Raw genomic sequence first — 20,392 nt, 5'->3', positions numbered from 1 at the left:
ATCTGTAATGCAGAACACATCTAGAAATTAAATACTACATCCTCCAAGAGTTTGCAACTAAGCAGTCACTGGAATTCTATGGCGAGCTGAGATTTCTGAGTGCGTTATTCACTCACTGCAAAATCCCAGCTACACTTACAACATCTCCTATTACGCGCCAACTCATTCTACTCCAAAATTAAACCTTATTTTTCAGAAAAAGATATATACACTGCCTCAGAGTCCCTGTTGCTTAAGCATTGTAACTTCTTCAGGCTCAATCGTATAACTAATAGACAAATGTATAAACAGGGCAAGGAGAGGGAAGAAAGAAGGAAACTACCCTTTTAAATAAAAGACGAAAATGTGATAAGTATGGTAAGTATTATGCCAAGGATTTTACCAAAGGCTTTCAAGATAGCTTCTCTAATCAAACTTAAATCTGATTTTAAAAATCTGGGAATGTGTGTGTGTACGTGTGTGTGTGTGTATTCTCCCGCCCCATCAGGTCCAGCTGAACTCTTTTCTTCTTACTACCTTGTCTTTTGCTATATTTCCAAATCCGTGAGCTTGCTTTGAAAATCCAGTTTGAACCTTCCAGGGTGTGTAATTTATTATAACTAATTTCCAGCCATTGGATTCCAGCTCTTGACTCTGAAATATATGACTTCCTCTGATTCTCCACAGCTTTCCATTTCTTAAAATGAACCATGTTTAATAATCTTTTCAGTCAAACAGCATGGAGGCAAATGAAGTAGTAACCGATTCATTATCTAACAAAATTGCTGATGTTTTGAGGGGGACATCTCCAGAATTTGCAAAGTTGCAGGAATTCAAACTTGGAAGCAAAAATAGATACCCTCTCTTCTTGTTCCAGGGATCACCAGTCTGCTTGCCAACGGTGTTTACAGTGCTGCATACCCGTTGCATGATGTAAGTGTTTTAGAATATATTTTTATGGCTCTGCATGCTGATCCCAAGAACTCTTAATGTGTGAGGTATCAATGGCACAGTCTTAAATGTCTTTGGTTGTCCACGAGCCCAGTTTCCTGCTCCGTTTTTACATTGCTTTTTAGCAGTTTCTTTAAGAATACGTATGCAAATGCTTAACCGGTGTCCTAACACACAAAATAACTTCCTTTAGTTTTATATAAAACAAAGTTATAAAAATGACTCAGCAAATTATTGTGCTTTCGACCTTCTGTTATTAAGGACAGTGAGGATACATATTTAGTTCTCTGGCACCATGTAGTGAGCTTCCTGATTTAAATCCCCTTGACATCCTCCTAACTAATATAATGCATATCACTGTGGTCCGTTTCTGTCAGAGAAGTGGATTCGTTATGTGTTCTAATTATGTATATTCTGAAATGTAGGGTACATATTTAATCATATTAATGTTTATGCAAGGATGGCCAGCTTGTTCAGCACATACATAATGAATTGCCCAAAGGCTATAGATAATTTTTTATTTGGGAACCTAATACATTACTGTATCTTCGAGCGGAAAAAAATATGTAATATTTTTCCCCTATTTGTGATGTTTTATTCAGTGATATATTGAATCAGTACATCATCGTTGTATTTAGAGATGTTACTAAACAGCATGGAAGATACTTCCACAACATTCCAATAACATATGAATGGGATCTAAGTTTCAAAAAGTAAAAGTAGATGCTCTTAAATAGGTGAACCTGCTTGCAAGTAAATGTGTTTATTTGCCCTGTTATAGAGCTGGGCATGCACTGAATACTGCATGTGTAGTCCCAGTTTCCCCCAACCCAGTTCATGGCCAAACATATGTAATGTTGCCCACATCTGACCACTAGTTTAGATTACCCCCCGTTGTATTCAATACATCTTACATTGTTAGGTATTAATTTTTTTGGATTAATGTGGAAATATTGCCTTTTAATGTACCAGCCATCGCCTGTCAGCTCTTTTGTGCTTTTGCAAACCAAGCCCAATAGATTTGGATCACCTTAAAAACTAAAGAAATTATTGCAGCAGCAGCTTTCATAAGCAGAAACCTACTTCCCCAGGTATATGAACTGATGAAATACTTGTTGCCTACAAACACCAAGCAGCTGATCTCCACTACTGCGGTCTTGTGTCTGTCATTAGCTCACACTATTAAGAAGAAGAGTCAGGAGTGAATTGACCCGAAGAGTATCTATTCTTCAGTACCTCTTGGATCTTTTAGTCATTACTAGCATTCTGTGGGTAAACTAACTGTGCGATCCTTAGCAGAATTACATCTTTCTGGGTTCATTGACTTCAAAGGACTTCTTAAAGGATCTTCAAAGTCCATTGTCTTCAAGGTGTGCTTAGATTTCAACTGCATAAATCTATCATTTGGTCATTTACACAATGAGCCTTACTGCCCTGACAGCAGAATGGAAGTATAGCCATTTATGTGCAATTCTATTTCTGCAGACACCTTCCTGTCCTGCTGTCTTTCCATTGCAACATGTAGGGGAAATCATGGTTCTTCCCATAATTACTATCCCATCTGGAGAGCTAGGTTCTTCCTTTCTTGAACATCTGGGATGTTGGTTGTTCCTTTAGAATTAGAACACTTTCTGGCCTTAAGACACTGACTTATATGTAACATTCTGGCCTTAAGACACTGACTTATATGTAACATAAAGAATGCATGACAGCTTTGGTGGTGACGTGTTGAAATGACTCCAGTGTTCCTTTTTTTTTTAAGGGTGACTATGAAGGTGAACATGTTGAGGCTAATGACAGAAAAGTAAGTTGATACGGGGGCTCAGCACATTCTCAAGAGCGTCAGCTTCAAGAGTCACTTGCTGGGAGGTGGTCTCTTGTCAAGACTTTTAACTGACGTATCGTGGAGAGGCAGTCAGTGCCATTTAGAAATGTTGTTTTTAAAGGTATTCTATCTAGCAGAAAATGCATTACTGGTGCCTTCCATTTGTCAAGAAAGCTCAACTAACATTTGTTAAGGGCGGCAAGTTGGGCAGGCAGCATTTTGGGAGCACATTTTGGCAACTCTGAATTAGGAGGGAGGCTTGTACCAACAGCATTAGCTAAGTCCTTAGGGCAAGTTCCTTCTGTGCATGAAGGAAGTATCACAGGAACACAAGGCACTTTTTAGCAGGCTGTAAGGGCCAAACTAGACATTATGGCATCCATGGTACTGACTGTGGATGCCGATGCCCTTTTAGAGAAGAATTTGGCCATTTCAAAATGCTACATAGCCACAGTGAGGCGGGGCAAGGCGATCTTGTTTCCTTCCCCCTGGCGCCTTTTCAAGTGTCAAAAGAGCCCCCACTGGCTGTTTCAGCACTTGTAAAGGCATGCAGGGGAAAAACAAGATGACCTGGTCCCACTGTGAAATGGTTCAGATCAGGATTGGACCCTCATGTCATTTTTAAATGGCTGAATTCTTCTCTGAAATGACTTTGGCATCCACAGGTCAGACCTGTGGATGTTATAATGCCTAGTTTGGCCCTTAGTAGGCAGTTTTTATACTGGTTTCAGAGCAGTGATTCCATCCATAAATTGATGAGTAGCACTAGAGGCATTCTAGATCCTTCCGTTACTCCGCAAGTCCTTGAAAAATCCCCCAGATTTTCAGAAAAATGTGAAATCTTAAAAAAAAATGTTGGGAGGTTTAAAAAAAACCAAAATGATAAAAGGAGCATCTGTAGCTTTAAGAAATGGATTCCCTCAGTGGCTGTTGCTAGGCAACCACAGCATTCCAGGTTGGGGTTTCTGTGACTGAAAGGCAGGGGGAGAGGCTGCATCCTTTCCAGGGCTACTTTGGCCTTTGAAGGAGGACTCATTGAGTTCAGGCCTGGCACCAACCACTGGGTGACTTGATACCACCCAAGTTGCATGACTCACCTAGGCCTGGCTGCTTGCTACTGTTCAACTGCAGCCACCCTATGAAAACCAGTGTCGTATAGCAAATAGAGCTTCAGAGTAGGGTCTGGGAAGCCCCGGTTCAAATCACCAAGGCTCAAGTCTACCATGGAAGCTCACTAGGTGATGCTGGGCTAGTCACATACTTTCAGCCTAACCTACCTCAAAGGGTTGTTGTGAGGATAAAAAGTAGGAGAGGAGAATGAAGTAAGCTGCTTTGGTCCCCACTATGCAGAAAGGTGGAGTAAAAAATGAAGTAAATAAATAATAAATATAGCTGAAGGTAGGAGGCAGATAAAAGGTAGGTTTGTGAATGACTGAGAATGAGAGAATAAGACAGAGAAAGGGGAGAGGACATGAGGGTTATCAGGAGGCGAGAGAGGGAAAATAATGTGGGGGGGATACAGGGGAAAGTCATGTGCCCCCACACAAGTCCTTGAGGGTTCCCTATGATGCAAATGGGCCTGGCATGCAGCAGGCATCATACAACCGTGCTATAGTTTCCTAGGTAAAGGCTGCTGGGGTCCAAGGGGAAGCTGAAGAGAGGGGCACATGAAAAGTAGGTTGGCTGTTGGCTGGGAAGGAGAGTAGGAAGCAGGAAAAGGGGAGAGGCTGTGGGAACTTTCAGGGAAGGGAAAGAAGAAATACTTTGGCAGGGAGAAATGACATCTCTTCCCCCACCTTCCGCAAGTCCTTGTGGGTTCCCACTTGTGATTTTGTATTTCCACAATGAATAACTGAGAGCTTAATTGTGTGTGGCATCCAGTGATAGGGGCAGATGCATTTATTTATTAACAACATCTCTTTGTTATTGTCCTCCCCTGAGACACTTTGCACATTGCCTAAGGCAAAGGAATTATATCTGATTTTAGCAGCAATGGTGTAAATCCAGGAGAGCTTTGTGACCTTAAAAATCTATTTTGGAGGTCATGCTCAGGGCACTGATTTAAGAGTAGAAAGCTAAAATGTGCCATTACTCTAATCCCCAAAGTAAAGACAGGAAAACATCCTGCTGCATCCAAGAGAACATTTCTATTTCCAAGGAATAAACCTGAATTGGGTCTTTTTTATCTGTGATGCCACAGTATTATCTGTCATGTGGGAATTGGACATAAAAGGCAGTGGTTCATTCATTCACAGTCCACTTGTGCAGATATGGAGGATATTCACAAAACAGAACTGGTGGAAAATCTTTTACATCCATTAAGATTTCCCATATACTAACTTGAGCAAGAATAATTGAACATTACATGGTGCAAATTGCAAAACAAGGCCATAAATTATAAAATACAAAGTAGTCAGATGTTCCTAAAGACCTACATTTAAGCAAGATTCTGGGTCAGAAGGGGGAAAAAGTCACGATTCAGTGTTAAAATTCAGATTATGTTAAGATTCAGCATTATACTTCATGTATTGTACTCAGTAATTAATGGTGCATTATTTGATTTGATAAATGTAATAGTGAGAATGCAGGAATCTTAGATTCCTCTGCAACAAAGAATACAACCAGTATAAACCTGATCTACAAATTTTACATCCATGTAGATACACACTAAGGACTTTTGAGTGTACTGCAGATACATTGACTGAATGGTCGGTGGCAAGATCACATGATGCTGCCTTATACTGAATCAGATTGTTGGTCCATCAAACTCAGTATTGTCTACTCAGACAGACAGTGACTGTCCAAGGTCTCAGGCTGAGATCTTTCACATCTTCAACTATCTGGTCCTTTTAACTAGAGATGCTAGAGATAGAACCTGGGACCAGAAGCTCTACCGCTGAGTCTTATCTCTTTAAAGATGTATGACCTTATGCAATAGTTCACAGTGATATTATCCTTCGTTTTAAAAATGGGGATAAAGATCTGAAGATACTGGGGTTGGGGGTGGGGGAGAACTATATATCAGCAAAAGGACATTGTGCATGTTTATAGCAACAGCACAAAAGGTTTTATTCTCCTACATCCTGGGGCAAGAAATCTAAAAAGTATAATTGGTCATTTTACCACCTGAATTTACTCTTATTTTTAGGAGAAACTGGTTTTTGTTTTATTTAGCTAACATCATAGTCCAAAAAATAATTTTAACAGATAAAAAAATTTTCAAGGACTCCAAACCAGTTTCTTCTGGCTCACCCTATTCTAATAACTCAGTGAATGACTGTCTTTCAAATCTATTAAGTGCTGTCTTGATTTATATATTGTGGTAAATCATAGCATCGGGGCCTCTCTCTCCTCCTTTTTTCTCTTTATTAATCCTCTCATAAGATTAATACAAAGAGGTGTCAGTGCACCAAACCATCAAGTGTGCTCAGTACTTAATGCAAATGTAATGGTGGATTAAAGAACATAAAAGATAATGATATCAAGATAATGACATCAGAGCACAGAGTGAACTCTATGGTTGAGGGAAAGAAGGAACTGCTTCCATGCAGCTTTCTATTTCATTTTAACTTTGTTTTACAGCTCCTGTGTGAAGAATGGGCGAGCTATGGAGTTTTTTACAAGTACCAGCCAATTGACCTAGTGAGGTAAGAAGGATCTGAAATTAAGTTCATATCTCCGTCATTAAACCCATGACACTACCCTGCCTTTATCCGCTGTTCGCATTTAGGTTTTGATATAAATGTGTGTTGCCATCGCAGGGCTTCAATTATTTTGGTTCTTGTAGTTTTCTCTGTGTGTCCGGATGAAAAGTGGAATTCTTGATCAGTATGCTAGTTTTCCTGGTAATTTTGCAAGTTGGATCTCGTTTTAGTTTTTTGTATGTGGCAGGGTCCAGAATTCCACTTTTTATCCGGACACACACAGAAAACTATATAAGACAGAAGCACAACCACCACGATTATATGGACTACCTAAAATTCATAAGGATTCCGTCCCACTACGACACATCGTGAGCGCCATTGGTTCCCCAACATATGAATTAGCTAGATATTTGACCACCCTCCTACAGGACCACATTGGAAAAACCACTTCTTACATCAAAGATTCAACTCATTTCATCAACAAAATCAGTCCGTTGAGACTCAATCCACAGGATATATTAGTCAGTTTTGATGTTGTATCCCTCTTTACCAAGGTTCCAGTAAAAGACACAATCTCATTGATTAACCAGATTTTTCCAGAAGATATAACAGCTTTATTTCACCATTGTATGACAACAAGTTATTTCCTATGGGATAAAGAATTTTATGAACAGATTGATGGAGTAGCTATGGGAAGTCCACTCAGTCCAGTAATAGCAAACTTTTACATGGAATATTTTGAAAAGACAGCATTAGAATTGGCACCTTACAAACCTACAGTCTGGTTCAGGTTCGTAGATGATACATTTACTATTTGGAGCCATGGTGAAGAAAAATTAATGGACTTTCTAAACCATCTTAATAATATCCATCCAAACATTCAGTTTACCATGGAAAAGGAAATTGAGGGTAAACTCCCATTTCTTGATACCCTTGTCATCCGTAAAACAAACTTTCAGTTAGGTCACAAGGTCTACCGGAAACCAACTCACACAGATCGCTACTTACACAAAAACTCCAACCACCACCCCCAACAGAAAAGAGGAATAATCAAAACATTAATGGACCATGCAAGACGGATCTGTGAACCACAGTTTCTCAAGGAAGAAATCTAAATCACGCACTGCTAGCAAACGGCTATTCCAGAAATGAAATCAGAAGGGCCATTAAACCAAACAAAAATCAGAAAACTCAGGAAAAACAGTCTCCCATAGGAAAGGTATTCTTGCCATTTATTAAAGGATTCACTGATAGGATGGACAAACATTTGAAAAAACATAACCTACAAACAGTGTTTAAACCCACCAAGAAAATACAACAGATGCTACGATCAGCAAAAGACAAAAGAGACCCCCTCACCTCTGCAGGAGTATATCGTATACCTTGCAGTTGTGGACAAGTTTACATCGGGACCACAAAACGCAGCATAGAAACAAGGATAAAAGAACATGAAAGATACTGCAGACTTGGCCAACCTGAGAAATCAGCAGTGGCTGAACATGGACTGACACAAACAGGACACAGGGTCTTATTCCAAGACACTGAAAGACTGGACAATTCTACCAACTATTTTGTCAGATTGCACAGAGAAGCAATTGAAATTCAAAAACATCAGCACAACTTTAACAGAAAAGAAGAGAGTTTAAGAATGAATAAGGCTTGGCTTCCTGTCCTGAAAACCTCCATACTAACAAAGACTACAGTCCACAATAGCCATGCAGATTAGCTTTGGATTTCACCCATTAACAGATCACTTCAGGATACAATGGTTCCATATTAACATACCACACCCTCATTAGCACATTATCTGGATACTTACAGGACAATGATTAGCACATTACCTTTGATACTTTTTGCAGGACAATGATTCAGCTCAAACCCAACCCCTTTCTGACTATATATTACTCTTCCTACACACTTGACACTGAGAGACACTGTCCTTCAGTGTTACTGCTCTGAAGATGCCTTCCACAACTGCTGGCGAAACGTCAGGAAAGAAAATACCAAGACCACGGTCACACAGCCCGGATAACCTACAAGAACCAATGAACTCTGACTGTGAAAGCCTTTGACAATATTGCAATTATTTTATTTATTTTTAAAAATATTTCTATGCTGTTTTTCTCTCAAGGCAGTGAACATCAAAACATTTCAACGTTAAACTTTTGAGGCATTGAAAGAGCATTTAAAATAAAGTATGTATAAAATATATAAACAAATTAAATAAAACATATAAATACACAAACACATATAAGAACACAACCAAGGACAAGGGCCAATAACAGTTGGTGGGGGAATGCCAAACAAACAAAAAAGTTTTCACCTACTGGCAGAAGACAACAATAGAGGGAGACAGATAAATCTCCTTGGGAAGGGGGTTCCAAAGTTTTGGCATCTTGACCGAAAAGACCCTTTCTCAGGTTGCCACTCATGTAGCCTCAAATGATGGAGGCACCTGAAGGAGGGCCTCTAGAGAAGCCTGGAGTGGGTGGGTTCATATGAGAGCAGGTGGTTCTTCAGATATGCTGGTCCCAAGCCAGGCCTTAAAGGTGAAGAGCAGCACCTTGGATTGAGCCCAGAAGCAAATTGGGAACCAGTGTGATAGAACAAGATTGGAGGGATGTGGTACCTATGACCCACTCCAGTCAGCATTCCGGCCACAGCATTCTGTAACAACAGTAGCTTCCAAACAGTCTTTGAGAGCAGCCCTGTGTAGAGCACATTACAGAACGTGCGCCACAGTGGCAAGAACTTTCGTGCCCAGGAAAGACTGCAGCTGGCTCACCAGCTGGTGAAAGACTCCTCTGACCACTGCTGTTTACCTGTATAAGCATCAGGGGGATCAGAGTTCCTTTGTGCTGACCCGGGGGTCACCTGGCATCTTTTTTTCCTTTTGATGGGGGGTGGTTGCTGGCACATAGCTAGGTTAGCCCTGTTTTTCTTACACTCGTGGAAAGTGAAGCAGCCATTTTTTCGCATGCCCATTCCCCCTTCCCCATTTTTTTCCATTACATGCTTCTCTTCATAACGAAGAGACTTCTTAGAACTGATCCATGGTTTAAATAGGGTGGTCAACAGGACAGATCAAGGGTGCAAAATGGGAGGGAAAAAAACCATAGCTGCTTTCTCTGCCTTTTCACAATTGGTTTCAGATGTGAAGAGCAAATCTCTAGGTTGCAGCCAGGCAACCTTAGCTTCGTCTCCAGCTTGAGATAACTGGTCTAGGAGCAGCCACTGTTTTACAAATACACTCTGTCTTTTTCAGTGGCTCCTGAAGAGCTGTAGGTTTCTTTAAGTTTCTGTGTTCCCTGCTCCTTCTTCCTCCCACAATTTGATTTAACATTGGAAAAAGTCCAAAATTGGTTATTGCTGCTGGAATATATTAGCAGTTCACTTATCGAAAGCTTCACTGAACAAAATCAGTGATGGTATTCCCCCCCCCCCTAAACTCCCACTTTATTCTTTCTGTGGCTGCCAGACATTCCCAATCTACTGCAAAGTTCTATATATCACATTCATTTTTTGCAAAGTAAAGCAAGGCTTTGGCCCTTTGCTTAGCATCTGGTTCATTTATTGCTCTTGCAAGCAAATGAGATCTTGCAGGGTCAGTGCACTAATAGGAAAACATGTGAGTAAGCATATGAGGAAGCATAGGAAGACAAGCGAGTAAGCATATGAGGAGATCTTCAGTTGGGAGTCCTATAGTTATCAAGCGAGCTATCGAGACAGAAAGCTGCTTGGTAAGCAGGGATGGATGGCTGACATGTGCTTCCAGTCCTGGATCAGTTCCAAGGAGCATGCAAAGCAGAATCCTCTAAGGGGAAATGCATTCCAGCTTATCAACAGGACTTATTTTCCCCTTCAAAGTCAACCCTTCTGTGATTCATAGGTTTAGCCATGATGTACTTTAAGAAATAGTAAACATTTCAATGTTTTCCCTCTGCCATGTATTTCAGGAAGTACTTTGGTGAGAAGATTGGATTGTATTTTGCCTGGCTGGGAGTTTATACACAAATGCTCATTCCAGCTTCCATCGTAGGGATTATCGTGTTCCTGTATGGTTGCGCAACAGTGGATGAGAATATACCAAGGTAAACATACACATACATGGGCCTCCATGCGCCATGTGTTTCAAAGTTTTGATCTGGGCTGTGAGAAAGGATTAATCACACTAGATTTACAACCCTCAAGGTTAAGACTGCAGCCCCATCTTAGTACAAACTATGCCACACACTTCATTTCAAATGTTATATGATCTCAGGTGTCACATGAAGTTCTTGCTATTGAGGTTTCCTTTATGTTCTAGCTATCACAGATGCATATTGAAGAGCCCCGTGGCGCAGAGTGTTAAGCTGCAGTACTGCAGTCAAAAGCTCTGCTCACGACCTGAGTTCGATCCTGACAGAAGTCGGTTTCAGGTTGCCGGCTCAAGGTTGACTCAGCCTTTATCCTTCCGAGGTTGGTAAAATGAGTACCCAGCTTGCTGGGGGTAAAGGGAAGATGACTGGGGAAGGCACTGGCAAACCACCCCACAAACAAAGTCTGCCTTGGACATGTCGGGATGTGACGTGACCCCATGGGTCAGGAATGACCTGGTGCTTGCACAGGGGACCTTTACCTTTTATCACAGATGCATACCCAGACCCAGAAAACCTCTTCCACATTAGCAGAGCAGCTGTGTACAAGGGGGGGCAACAGTTTCATGTCAGGTAGCCTACGTAAAATAAGATCTACTGTGTGCAAAAAAAAAAAAAAACACCCTATAATTTGCCTTCTGTAATTTGATATAACAGAACTGAAATATAACCTATCCACAGTAAAGCAGATCTATTCATCATCATCCTATGAGTGCATAAGGAAGACCCCAGAATTTAGGCTGACCTAAATATCAGTTTACCTATTTTGTACCTCTGAAGAGTCACTGTTCAGTGTGGCTGGGTTTCAAACTTTCAGGTGGTTAATTGAAAACAGATCAATACAGGCTATGGATAGTAGAATGAAGTTAATAATAAATATATTAGCCAAGTGCTGCACTATTTTATTTTATGGTAGATGTTTGATTTTATTCAGCATTGTTGCTTCCTTTTAACATTTGGCCTAACCTACCTCACAGAGTTGCTATGTGTATAAAAAGGAGCAGAGGAGAATAATGTAAGCTGCTTTGGTCCCCATTGTGGAAAAGATGAGGTATAAATGAAATAAATAATAAATATAGCTGAAGATGGGAGGCAGGTAAAAGGTAGGTTGGTGAATGGCTAAGAAATAGAATGAAGCAGGGGAAGGGGAGAGGATGTGGGAGTTGTCAGGAGGAGAGAAAGAGGAGGTAGTGTGGGGAGGGGATGCAAGGGAAATTGAGGTGCCCCCCACAAGTCCCTTGAAGGTTCCCTACCATGCTAGTGGGGTTGGCCGAGTGGTCGGCACCACAAAACTGGGTTAGATTTCCTAGGTAGAGATTGCAAGAGGGAAGGAAAGCTTAAAACAGAGGGGCAGGTAAATGTAGGTTGGCTGTTGGGTGGAAAGGAGTTAGGGTTGCCAACTCCAGGTCAGGAAATTCCTGAAGATTTGGGGCAGAACCAGGGGAGGTTGGGATTTGAGGAGGGGAGGGACCTCAGTTGGGTATAACACCATAGTTTCCACTCTCTAAAGCAGCCATTTCCTCCATGGGAACTTGGGTTGTCAACTTCCAGATGAGGGCTGAAGATCACCCCGAATTACAACTGATGTCCAGGTGACAGTGATCAGTTCTCCTGGAGAAAATGGCTGCTTTGGAGAATGGATTCTATAGCATTATACCCTGCTGAGGTTGCTTCCCTCACCAAACCTCGCCTCCCAAGGCTCCACTCCCAAATCTCCAGGTATTTCCCGACTTGGAGCTGACAACCCTAAGGAGAGAAGGAAGCGGTAATAGGGGATCACCTATGAGGGCTTTCAGGAAAAGGAAAGAGGAAATGGTGGAGGAGCAGGAAATGGAGATGCCTCCCGCAAGTCCTTGCTGGTTTTCACTTGTATATATCTGAATGCACATCTCTTGTCTGAAGTGGTAAAGTTCAGGATTTTATCACCCTCCTTATTCTCCTTAATATGTACATCAGTTGTCCATCTGTAATCAATGTTTACTTGTCATTTGTCACCCATCAGACTGCACTGTGTTCTTAACATATCTCTAACATGACCCACTAGTATAAACTGTCAGCAGAGTTGTGTCGAAAATCCCTTTTTGCCAAGATATATTTTTTTTAAAAAATGCATAGAAAACACACTATTCGTTCAGTTTATGTCAGATCACAATTTAAGTGTTTTCTTGAGACTCACTCCTAGAATCTTAACAGATAAAACAATCAAAAGTACCTGACTGATAATAGACACAATAAAAACAGATATTTTAGTTTACTTGTAGTTGAAATGTTTATTACTGAGCATCACAGTTCAAGAAGGGTGTTGACAGCTTGGAAAGAGTTCAGGAGAGATCAGCAAGGATGATAAAGGTTTACAAGGCAAACCACATTTAAAAGGCTGAGCCTAGATAAAAGGTTTAGGAGAATGTTTACAACCTGGAAGAAGAAAGTGAGGAAGGAAGAACATTTGAGGATAAGAAAAAGAGAAATAGTCTGAAACCATTAATTAGAACCAGCATGGCATAATAGTTAGAGATTTGGACTAGAAGTGGGAAGACCCATTCTGCTCTGAAGTTCACTAGCAGTGCAATCCTAAGCAGAATCCTACTCAGATCTACTCAATGTGGCTCTTTCTAGTAAAGTGTTCTTACGACTGTTCATCACAAATAGTCAGGGACAGGGTGTTAACATCTGTGAAAAAAGGAACTCATGATTCTTCTCTTACCTTGTATGTTTTGTACAATAAAATGTTGCGAAGGTTAGCACTGTAATTTGGAATCTGGCATTGAAACAATTGCTGGACTGAAAGGAAGATAGGAATAGATTAGGCGAATGAACATGCATTTCAGGGAGGAGGGCACACAAAGATAAAAACCCTAGTTTGACAACTGAATGTATTCTTTTTACTCTTTTTCGTTTACCTTCAGCATGGAGATGTGTGACCAGAGAATCAATATCACCATGTGCCCTTTATGCGACAGAACATGCAGCTACTGGAGAATGAGCTCTGCTTGCGCCACAGCCCGGGCAAGCCATCTGTTTGATAACCCAGCAACTGTCTTCTTCTCTGTCTTCATGGCTCTGTGGGGTAAGAAGTCCGTGCAACTTGTATCTGGGTTTGTTTGGTAGGGCTTTTAAATTTGCTTACACGCAGAAGGAAACAAGCAAAGGATAAATCAATATTTTTATGGTTCAACAGTTAATTATCTGTAGTCCCTTTTTTCCTTTCCCATAAAACTGTCAGCCTTGTATTTATGTTCTGAACTGAAGGTTAAAATACAGAAAGCTGCTCGAATGAATATAAAACGAAGCATTTGTCATAAAAACTGCCGTGTGGCACATATAGATAGTATTAATGGGACTGCATAGCTTGCCAACAAAATCTATTTCTAGACTTGGTCTCCAAATTAGACCACTGCAAGGAAGATTTATTGGGGGGGGGGGTTCTTCGAGAAATAGTATCAGAATAAAACAAGGTTGAATCATGACTACGTTTCTAAGTGAATTAGCGTTATCAGTATTGCTGTTCCTGCTTCTCAAGGTGTTGTTTAATTTTTGAGGCATATCCAACATGTGTAAAGACTGTTCTCAGAGCAGCATCCCCTGTAGTGCCACAAAATTCCTCTGGAAAATAAATAATCTGAAGTCCAAGTGTTCTCAGACCGACTACATTTTCTTGTTTTGAGAAAGAAACAGTATGAACACAACTAACCTACTCCCACCCCCCACTCTTCCAACCACTGATACAAAAGGCCCGGTAATTGAGCATTCACTGTCCAAAAACACAGTATAGGGAGAGGAAACTGCCTTCACATACTTCTGACACTTTTATCACATGAGAACATTTTCTCTCATCTAAAGATGAGATAACAGAAGATACAAATATAAGCAATCCAAGAATTCTAATTATTTTCAAGCAAAAGCCAACTGACTCCAAAGGTGATTCCTAGGGCCTGATTCACACAATTGACTCTGCGGTGGCAAAAGCAGATGTGATAGGCGTCCCACCACATTTTCATAATTAGTGATTTCTTCTATGTGGAAATCTCAAAGTTTTCCTCATGTGGACTGTTCTACAGAAATGATTCTCCAGAAGACATCATAAGTCATTGTACTCAGCTGTTGCAACCTCAGCTTCAATTGTGTCAGTCAGATCTGAGACCTACTTCATATATGCCTTATTTTAAACATAGGTAAATGCTAGTGTGTGGTGTAGTTGTTAAGGTGTCAGGCTAGGGTTTCCCAGATCCAAGTTCCCACTTTTGCCATGGAAGCTTGCAGAGTGACCTTGGGCTAGTCACACACTCAGCCCTGACCCTAGCTAGTATATGAATGGGAGACATCCAAGGAATACCAGGGTCGTGACGCAGAGGCAGACAATGCCAAACCACCTCCAGACATCTCTTGCCTTGAAAACCCTACAGTGTCACCATAAGTCAGAAGTGACTTGACCTGGGGGGGGGGAGGATGTGAGGGGGACATTGTACAATCCACTGTTTTGCCACATGTACTGGTTTGGAAACCACCATACACTACGGCTCCCTACAATTTGCCTTTCTCCCAGAATTATGATATATATAATATATAGTCATGGCAAATGAGAAAGCTATAATTTCAGTACAGGAGACTGCCATGCAATTTGTTCCAGGCTGACTCATACCTACTCCTGTATCCCTGAGGAGGAAACCATATGTTCAGATTAGCACTCAGCTGGGTGTGGAACCAGAGACAGGCTAAGCCTTTTCCTTGAATAGTCAGAAGGAAAGTCTATCCCAACTCCAGCAAATTAGCACTTCACTTTGAAAAATGTACAAAGACATGCTTTTCTGGGGGGTGCTGTAGTTTTCACATATATGTAGACTCAGATAAATAAGTACCTGTCTGTTTTTCATGTAAGACAGTGTATACAGGTGCCTGTCTTTCCCCTCTACACCTGTTTGTGTGAAGCAGCCCTCTCTTCTCATTCATGGTCTTCTATCTCATGTGTCTGAATATGCTTTCAGTCCTAATTATGTCTCTCAGATGTATTCATAACTTCAAAGACCAATGTGAGCACCACCCCATAGTTGTTTCTCACTAATACCTCCAGGATACATTACAAGTATTTTTTGTATTTTAGATTACATGGGCCATCTATAAACTAAACATTGTGGCTTAGCTCCTCCCTGGAGTGGATGTGAATGCTAAGAAACCATACATGGTACAGTTCCAGAACTGTGTTTGTCCGATGCACCAAAAACAAACGCATGTCTTGTGACAACTTCAAGACAAGAAAAAGCTATTCAAGCAGAAACTTTTGTAGACTATTTGGCTCCTCCGTTGGCAGCTGGACAGTGTTGCATAGTATGGTGCCTGTTTAACATTACACAGTATTTCTTTCCATACTGCACTTGGATATTGAGTTGCATGTTCCAATTTCGCAGCAGTTCCTCAGTTATAGATTTGTGATCAGGTTTCAGATAGGCATTATAACGATTTATGTGCTTTTAGCGATGACTTTGAAGAAGCGGGGAGAAAAGAAAATTAATATGTCAGGGAGCTCCAAAGCTGCAGGTGCATTTGGGCCAAATCTGGTATGAGGGTAATAGGCTAATTGCAGATACTGCCAATAACTTGAGGGGGTAGATAGTATTGTAGTTCTAAGCCTTGGGTGGCCCATTCCAGAGGGAAGGGGCTGCACTGGTGGCTGGAGGAAGCGTTACTGCACTGCCTCCAAAGGAGTATTCAGCCCCCCCCCTCCCACCAATGAAGCCAAAATCCTGCCTTTACCTTTGAGCTCTGTGGAACCACTTCATTGGGTTCCACAGGGATCTCAAGGTAAGGGCAAAGGAGGCGTTCCCAGACCGAAAGGGCTTAGGAGGCCACCTAAAGGCAGCTTCTCCCCTGGACTGCACCCTCTGGGAGAACGGTGCATGGAAGTTCATTGTCAGGACGCCAGCGCGAGGCTGTACCAGCGGCCCTGGGCAGTGCTGCCGCATCAGCGCCAGAAGGATGGAATGCGTGCCCCAATGCCACTGTCCATGCCACTCTGGGTGGTGTAAGTGGCACAGGCGCCAGCGCAGGGGGCCTGGATGCCAGTGTAGGCCCTTCCTCGCCTCCTATAGACTTTTCACTCTTTCAGCTCAGGAATGGGCTGTAAAAGACTTAATTACCTCACCATTGTTTAACAGCTGTGTGAGTGAAATGATACCAAATTCGGCCCATGTCAGCCATATGAAAGATTTGCCTGCAATTTTAATATTAGGGTTGCCTCACTGTGTCAGTTGTACATGTGTAAGTGGGTCGAACTTCTGTGCTGTCCCAATTTCTTTCTAGATTATTCTTGTAGTCTGAATTGTGGTGCAGTGTGCATTTTGGTCACATAGATGGTGTGAGCCCAGTGTGTCCCAGTCAGAGATAGAATGAAATAAAGCTTTTCCTATTTGAAAAGTATATATATCAAGTAAACAGAGTTTGGACATGGCTCTTGCCAGTTATTTTGCTGCTGCTACTTAAAGGCCATATAATAGACCTTTAAATGTGTCCAGTGGTATGTTGTCTATTAACATAGGATTCATTTCATGTATCTGAGGAAGTGGGCTCTAGTCCTTGAATATTTAAGCTAGTTTTTAAGGAGCCACAAGACTTGTATTGTTTATACTCTTAGTTTTTAAGGAGCCACAAGACTTGTGTTGTTTATACTGTTCAGTTAGGTTTTTAGTTTAGACAAAGTGTTGCCATTGTAAATATATATCAGAGTATTACTTTGCATGAAAACATAATGAAATACAATATGTTATCCAGCTTGCTCGGTGAACTGTGAGAATTCACATTTCTGGTGATATAGAATAAATGAATAAGAAATATTTGTGGAGAGAAAAGTGGTTTGTACTTTAAACAATTATTCTTACCAGTCCCAACCCCACTTCATAATTGTATAGGTTATTAGATATTATCCAGTTTGATAATATGTGAAACTCTGTTACAGTATTAAGATAAGTGTCTACTGGAGCTACTGGAGCTCCAGGTGCCAGAGCAAACTTCAGGTTGCCATGGTGACCTGGTGCCCAGAATTGTTGACGTCTGGTGCAGTTACTCGACCAATAATTCCCCATTCTTTGTGGAGAGCTGCATTAGAACTCTAACTTCAATTTCTGTTTGGGACTCTGATCCCAAGGGCATCTTGACGGTTTGGCCAGAAGGAGCAGTGGTCAGAGTAGCTGGTGGTCATCTAGAAATTTAGTTGAAATATTTATACACCTGCCATTTCCCCAGACAACCAGGGCCCAGGGCAAGTAACAAGATTTTTCAAATCCAAACCTAATAAATAAAAATAATACAACATTAAAGCAACTGTCAAAGAGCAGGTAGGAAAAATATAATGAATAACACCCACGTGGCAAATTCAGATGTATGAAGGGCAGATGTGTCAACCAGGTATCTGGAGCTACTCAGACATCAACTTCTCTACGATCTCCCCATGCCCAACTAAATTAGAAACAAGCATATAATTGGCCAGGCAGCTAATGAAGACTTTTAAACAGTATTCTAATCACTGCCTTCTTCATGTGGATCAGCTGCCAAGAAAATCAGGAGTAAGTTGAGTATGTGGAAAGGCCCCAAGTGTGAACAGATCAGGGACGTTATATTGACAAAGGAGTATTCAAGAACATGTCACCTAAAAGCCAAATACCTTTTCGTGATTGCCTTTTAGGAGTCAATTACCTAAACATGGTAACCAGTTGACCTGGATGCAATTTATCAGATGCAATGGTGGCAGAGAAGTATACATTCTTCGTTGGTTTCACCACCACCTCATAGGTCTCCAAATAGACTCTGTAGCATGTTGTGTCAGATACAACATGAGAATTCAACCAGCGAGGCTCTAGATGTCTCCCCAGCCTCTTTAGCTTCCTCAAGCCTGATAAGAACTACGAGGATGTAACCCACCTAGAGGTGGGAAGAGGACATTGTGGAGCAACTGTATCAAATACCTGTTGGAGCCATTCATTTTAGGCTCTTACCCAGGTCTCAATAGAATTACTTCTAAGGTTCTTAAAACCCTTCTGTGCACTGTGGTTGTGCTTCCTGTTTCCCTCACTTGCATCATGCCAATATTTGGAAGGATACATCATCTCTTCCCCACAAACATCTTCCAGTTTTCCATCAGACTCTGATCCTGTGTTTTACAACTTTTCTCTGAAACCAAGAGTGCTAAAAATATTTCCTCGTGTTGTTTTTTGTTTCTTTAACGAAAGCCAAGATTCTCAAGATTAGGCATTTCCCACATTTTATATCTTTTCTCCAGAATCGTGTGCTAAAAATATTGCCTCATATTGTTTTTTGTTTCTTTAATGAAAGTTGAGATTCTCAGGATTAAGCATTTGCTACCAGATTTTGTGTGTTGACATAAATATACTTAGACATTTTGACCTCTTTCCTCCTCCCTTGCCCTCCTCATCCCAGTGACAGCAAAGACCATTCTCTCAAAGCTCTGCATGTTTGGTTTTCACTTTATATTGTTTTGGGGTTTGTTTTTGGGTGAAGGACATTTCAGACTTTTTTTTAATTAATGCACTAACTGTGTTTGTGCTAGTCAAGGTCTGTATTTCCCTGCTTTCCCTAAACAAGTCCATGGGTCAATTCACATATGCATAGGGCTAAGTGAATTATTTCTATCTTGCAAAAAAGGGGAGCAAAATACCTCTCTAGTCATGTCATTTACAAGCATTTTAACTGTGGTGGTTCAACTGCATAGCAGACATTGACTTGGATCCTTGCAGCAAATCTCCACTGATGTAAGGGATTTCTGCCAGCAGGATGGGGTTTCCTCATAGAATCATAGAGTTGGAAGGGACCACCAGGGTCATCTAGTTCAACCCTCTGCCCAATACAGGAAATTAACAACTACCTCCCCCCACATCCCCAGTGACCCCAACCCTCCCCCCACCATGCAGGATCCCACAATCAAAGCACTCCCGACAGATGGCCATCCACCTCTGCTTAAAGACCTCCAAAGACGGGGACTCCACCACCCTCCGAGGCAGTGCATTCCACCATCGAGCAGCCCTCACTGTCAGGAAGTTCTTCCTAATGTTTAGGTGGAATCGCTTTTCTCTTAGTTTAAATCCATTACTCCGTGTCCTAGTCTCTGAAGCAACAGAGAACAAGCAAGTTCCCTCATCAACATGACATCCCTTCAAGTATTTAAACATGGCTATCATGTCTCCCCTCAGCCTTCTCTTCTCCAAACTAAACAAACCCAACTCCCTAAGTCTCTCCTCATAGGGCATGGATTCCAGACCTTTGACCATTCTGGTCGCCCTTCTCTGGACACGCTCCAATTTGTCAACATCCTTCTTAAATAGTGGAGCCCAAAACTGGACACAGTATTCCAAGTGAGGTCTGACCAATGCAGAATACAGTGGTAGTATTACTTCCCTTGATCTAGACACAATACTCCTATTGAGGCAGCCCAGAATTGCATTGGCCTTCTTAGCCGCCATATCACACTGTTGACTCATGCTCAGTTTGTGGTCCACTAAGACTCCCAGATCTCTTTCACATGTACTGTTGTCAAGCCAACTCTCTCCCACCCTGTACCTGTGCCTCATGTTGTTTCTGCCTAGGTGAAGTACCTTACACTTCTCCCTATTGAAATCCATTTTATTACTTATGGCCCAGCTTTCCAGTCTATCAAGGTCATTCTGAACTCTGACCCTATCCTCCAGGGTATTAACTACCCCTCCTAAATTGGTGTCATCTGCAAATTTGATTAGCATGCTCTCTATCCCATCATCCAAGTCATTTATAAAAATATTAAATAGTACCGGTCCCAGGACAGACCCCTGTGGCACCCCACTGTTCACTCCTCTCCAGGATGAAGTTGTGCCATTAAT

At 41.4% G+C, this 20,392-nt stretch overlaps 1 protein-coding gene across 3 annotated transcripts in view; it reads left to right on the top strand.

The window, feature by feature from the left end:
- The window catches only part of ANO1 (anoctamin 1), a 109,561-nt gene that overhangs the window by 48,069 nt on the left and 41,100 nt on the right, over positions 1-20,392 (top strand). For 2 of the 3 annotated variants that reach the window (XM_056851824.1, XM_056851823.1), the window contains exons 7-11: positions 857-912; positions 2,693-2,734; positions 6,338-6,402; positions 10,356-10,490; positions 13,442-13,602. In XM_056851824.1, the coding sequence (XP_056707802.1) occupies positions 857-912; positions 2,693-2,734; positions 6,338-6,402; positions 10,356-10,490; positions 13,442-13,602 (459 nt within the window). Of the gene's footprint in view, positions 1-291; positions 358-856; positions 913-2,692; positions 2,735-6,337; positions 6,403-10,355; positions 10,491-13,441; positions 13,603-20,392 lie in introns of all 3 variants that reach the window. The other variant, XM_056851822.1, reaches the window with a different exon arrangement.

Source organism: Euleptes europaea, chromosome 6 (genome assembly GCF_029931775.1).
Source record: "Euleptes europaea isolate rEulEur1 chromosome 6, rEulEur1.hap1, whole genome shotgun sequence".
Taxonomy (NCBI): Eukaryota; Metazoa; Chordata; class Lepidosauria; order Squamata; family Sphaerodactylidae; genus Euleptes; species Euleptes europaea.
The sequence above is the reverse complement of the archived record's forward strand: the minus strand, read 5'-3'. Positions and strand labels throughout refer to the sequence as shown.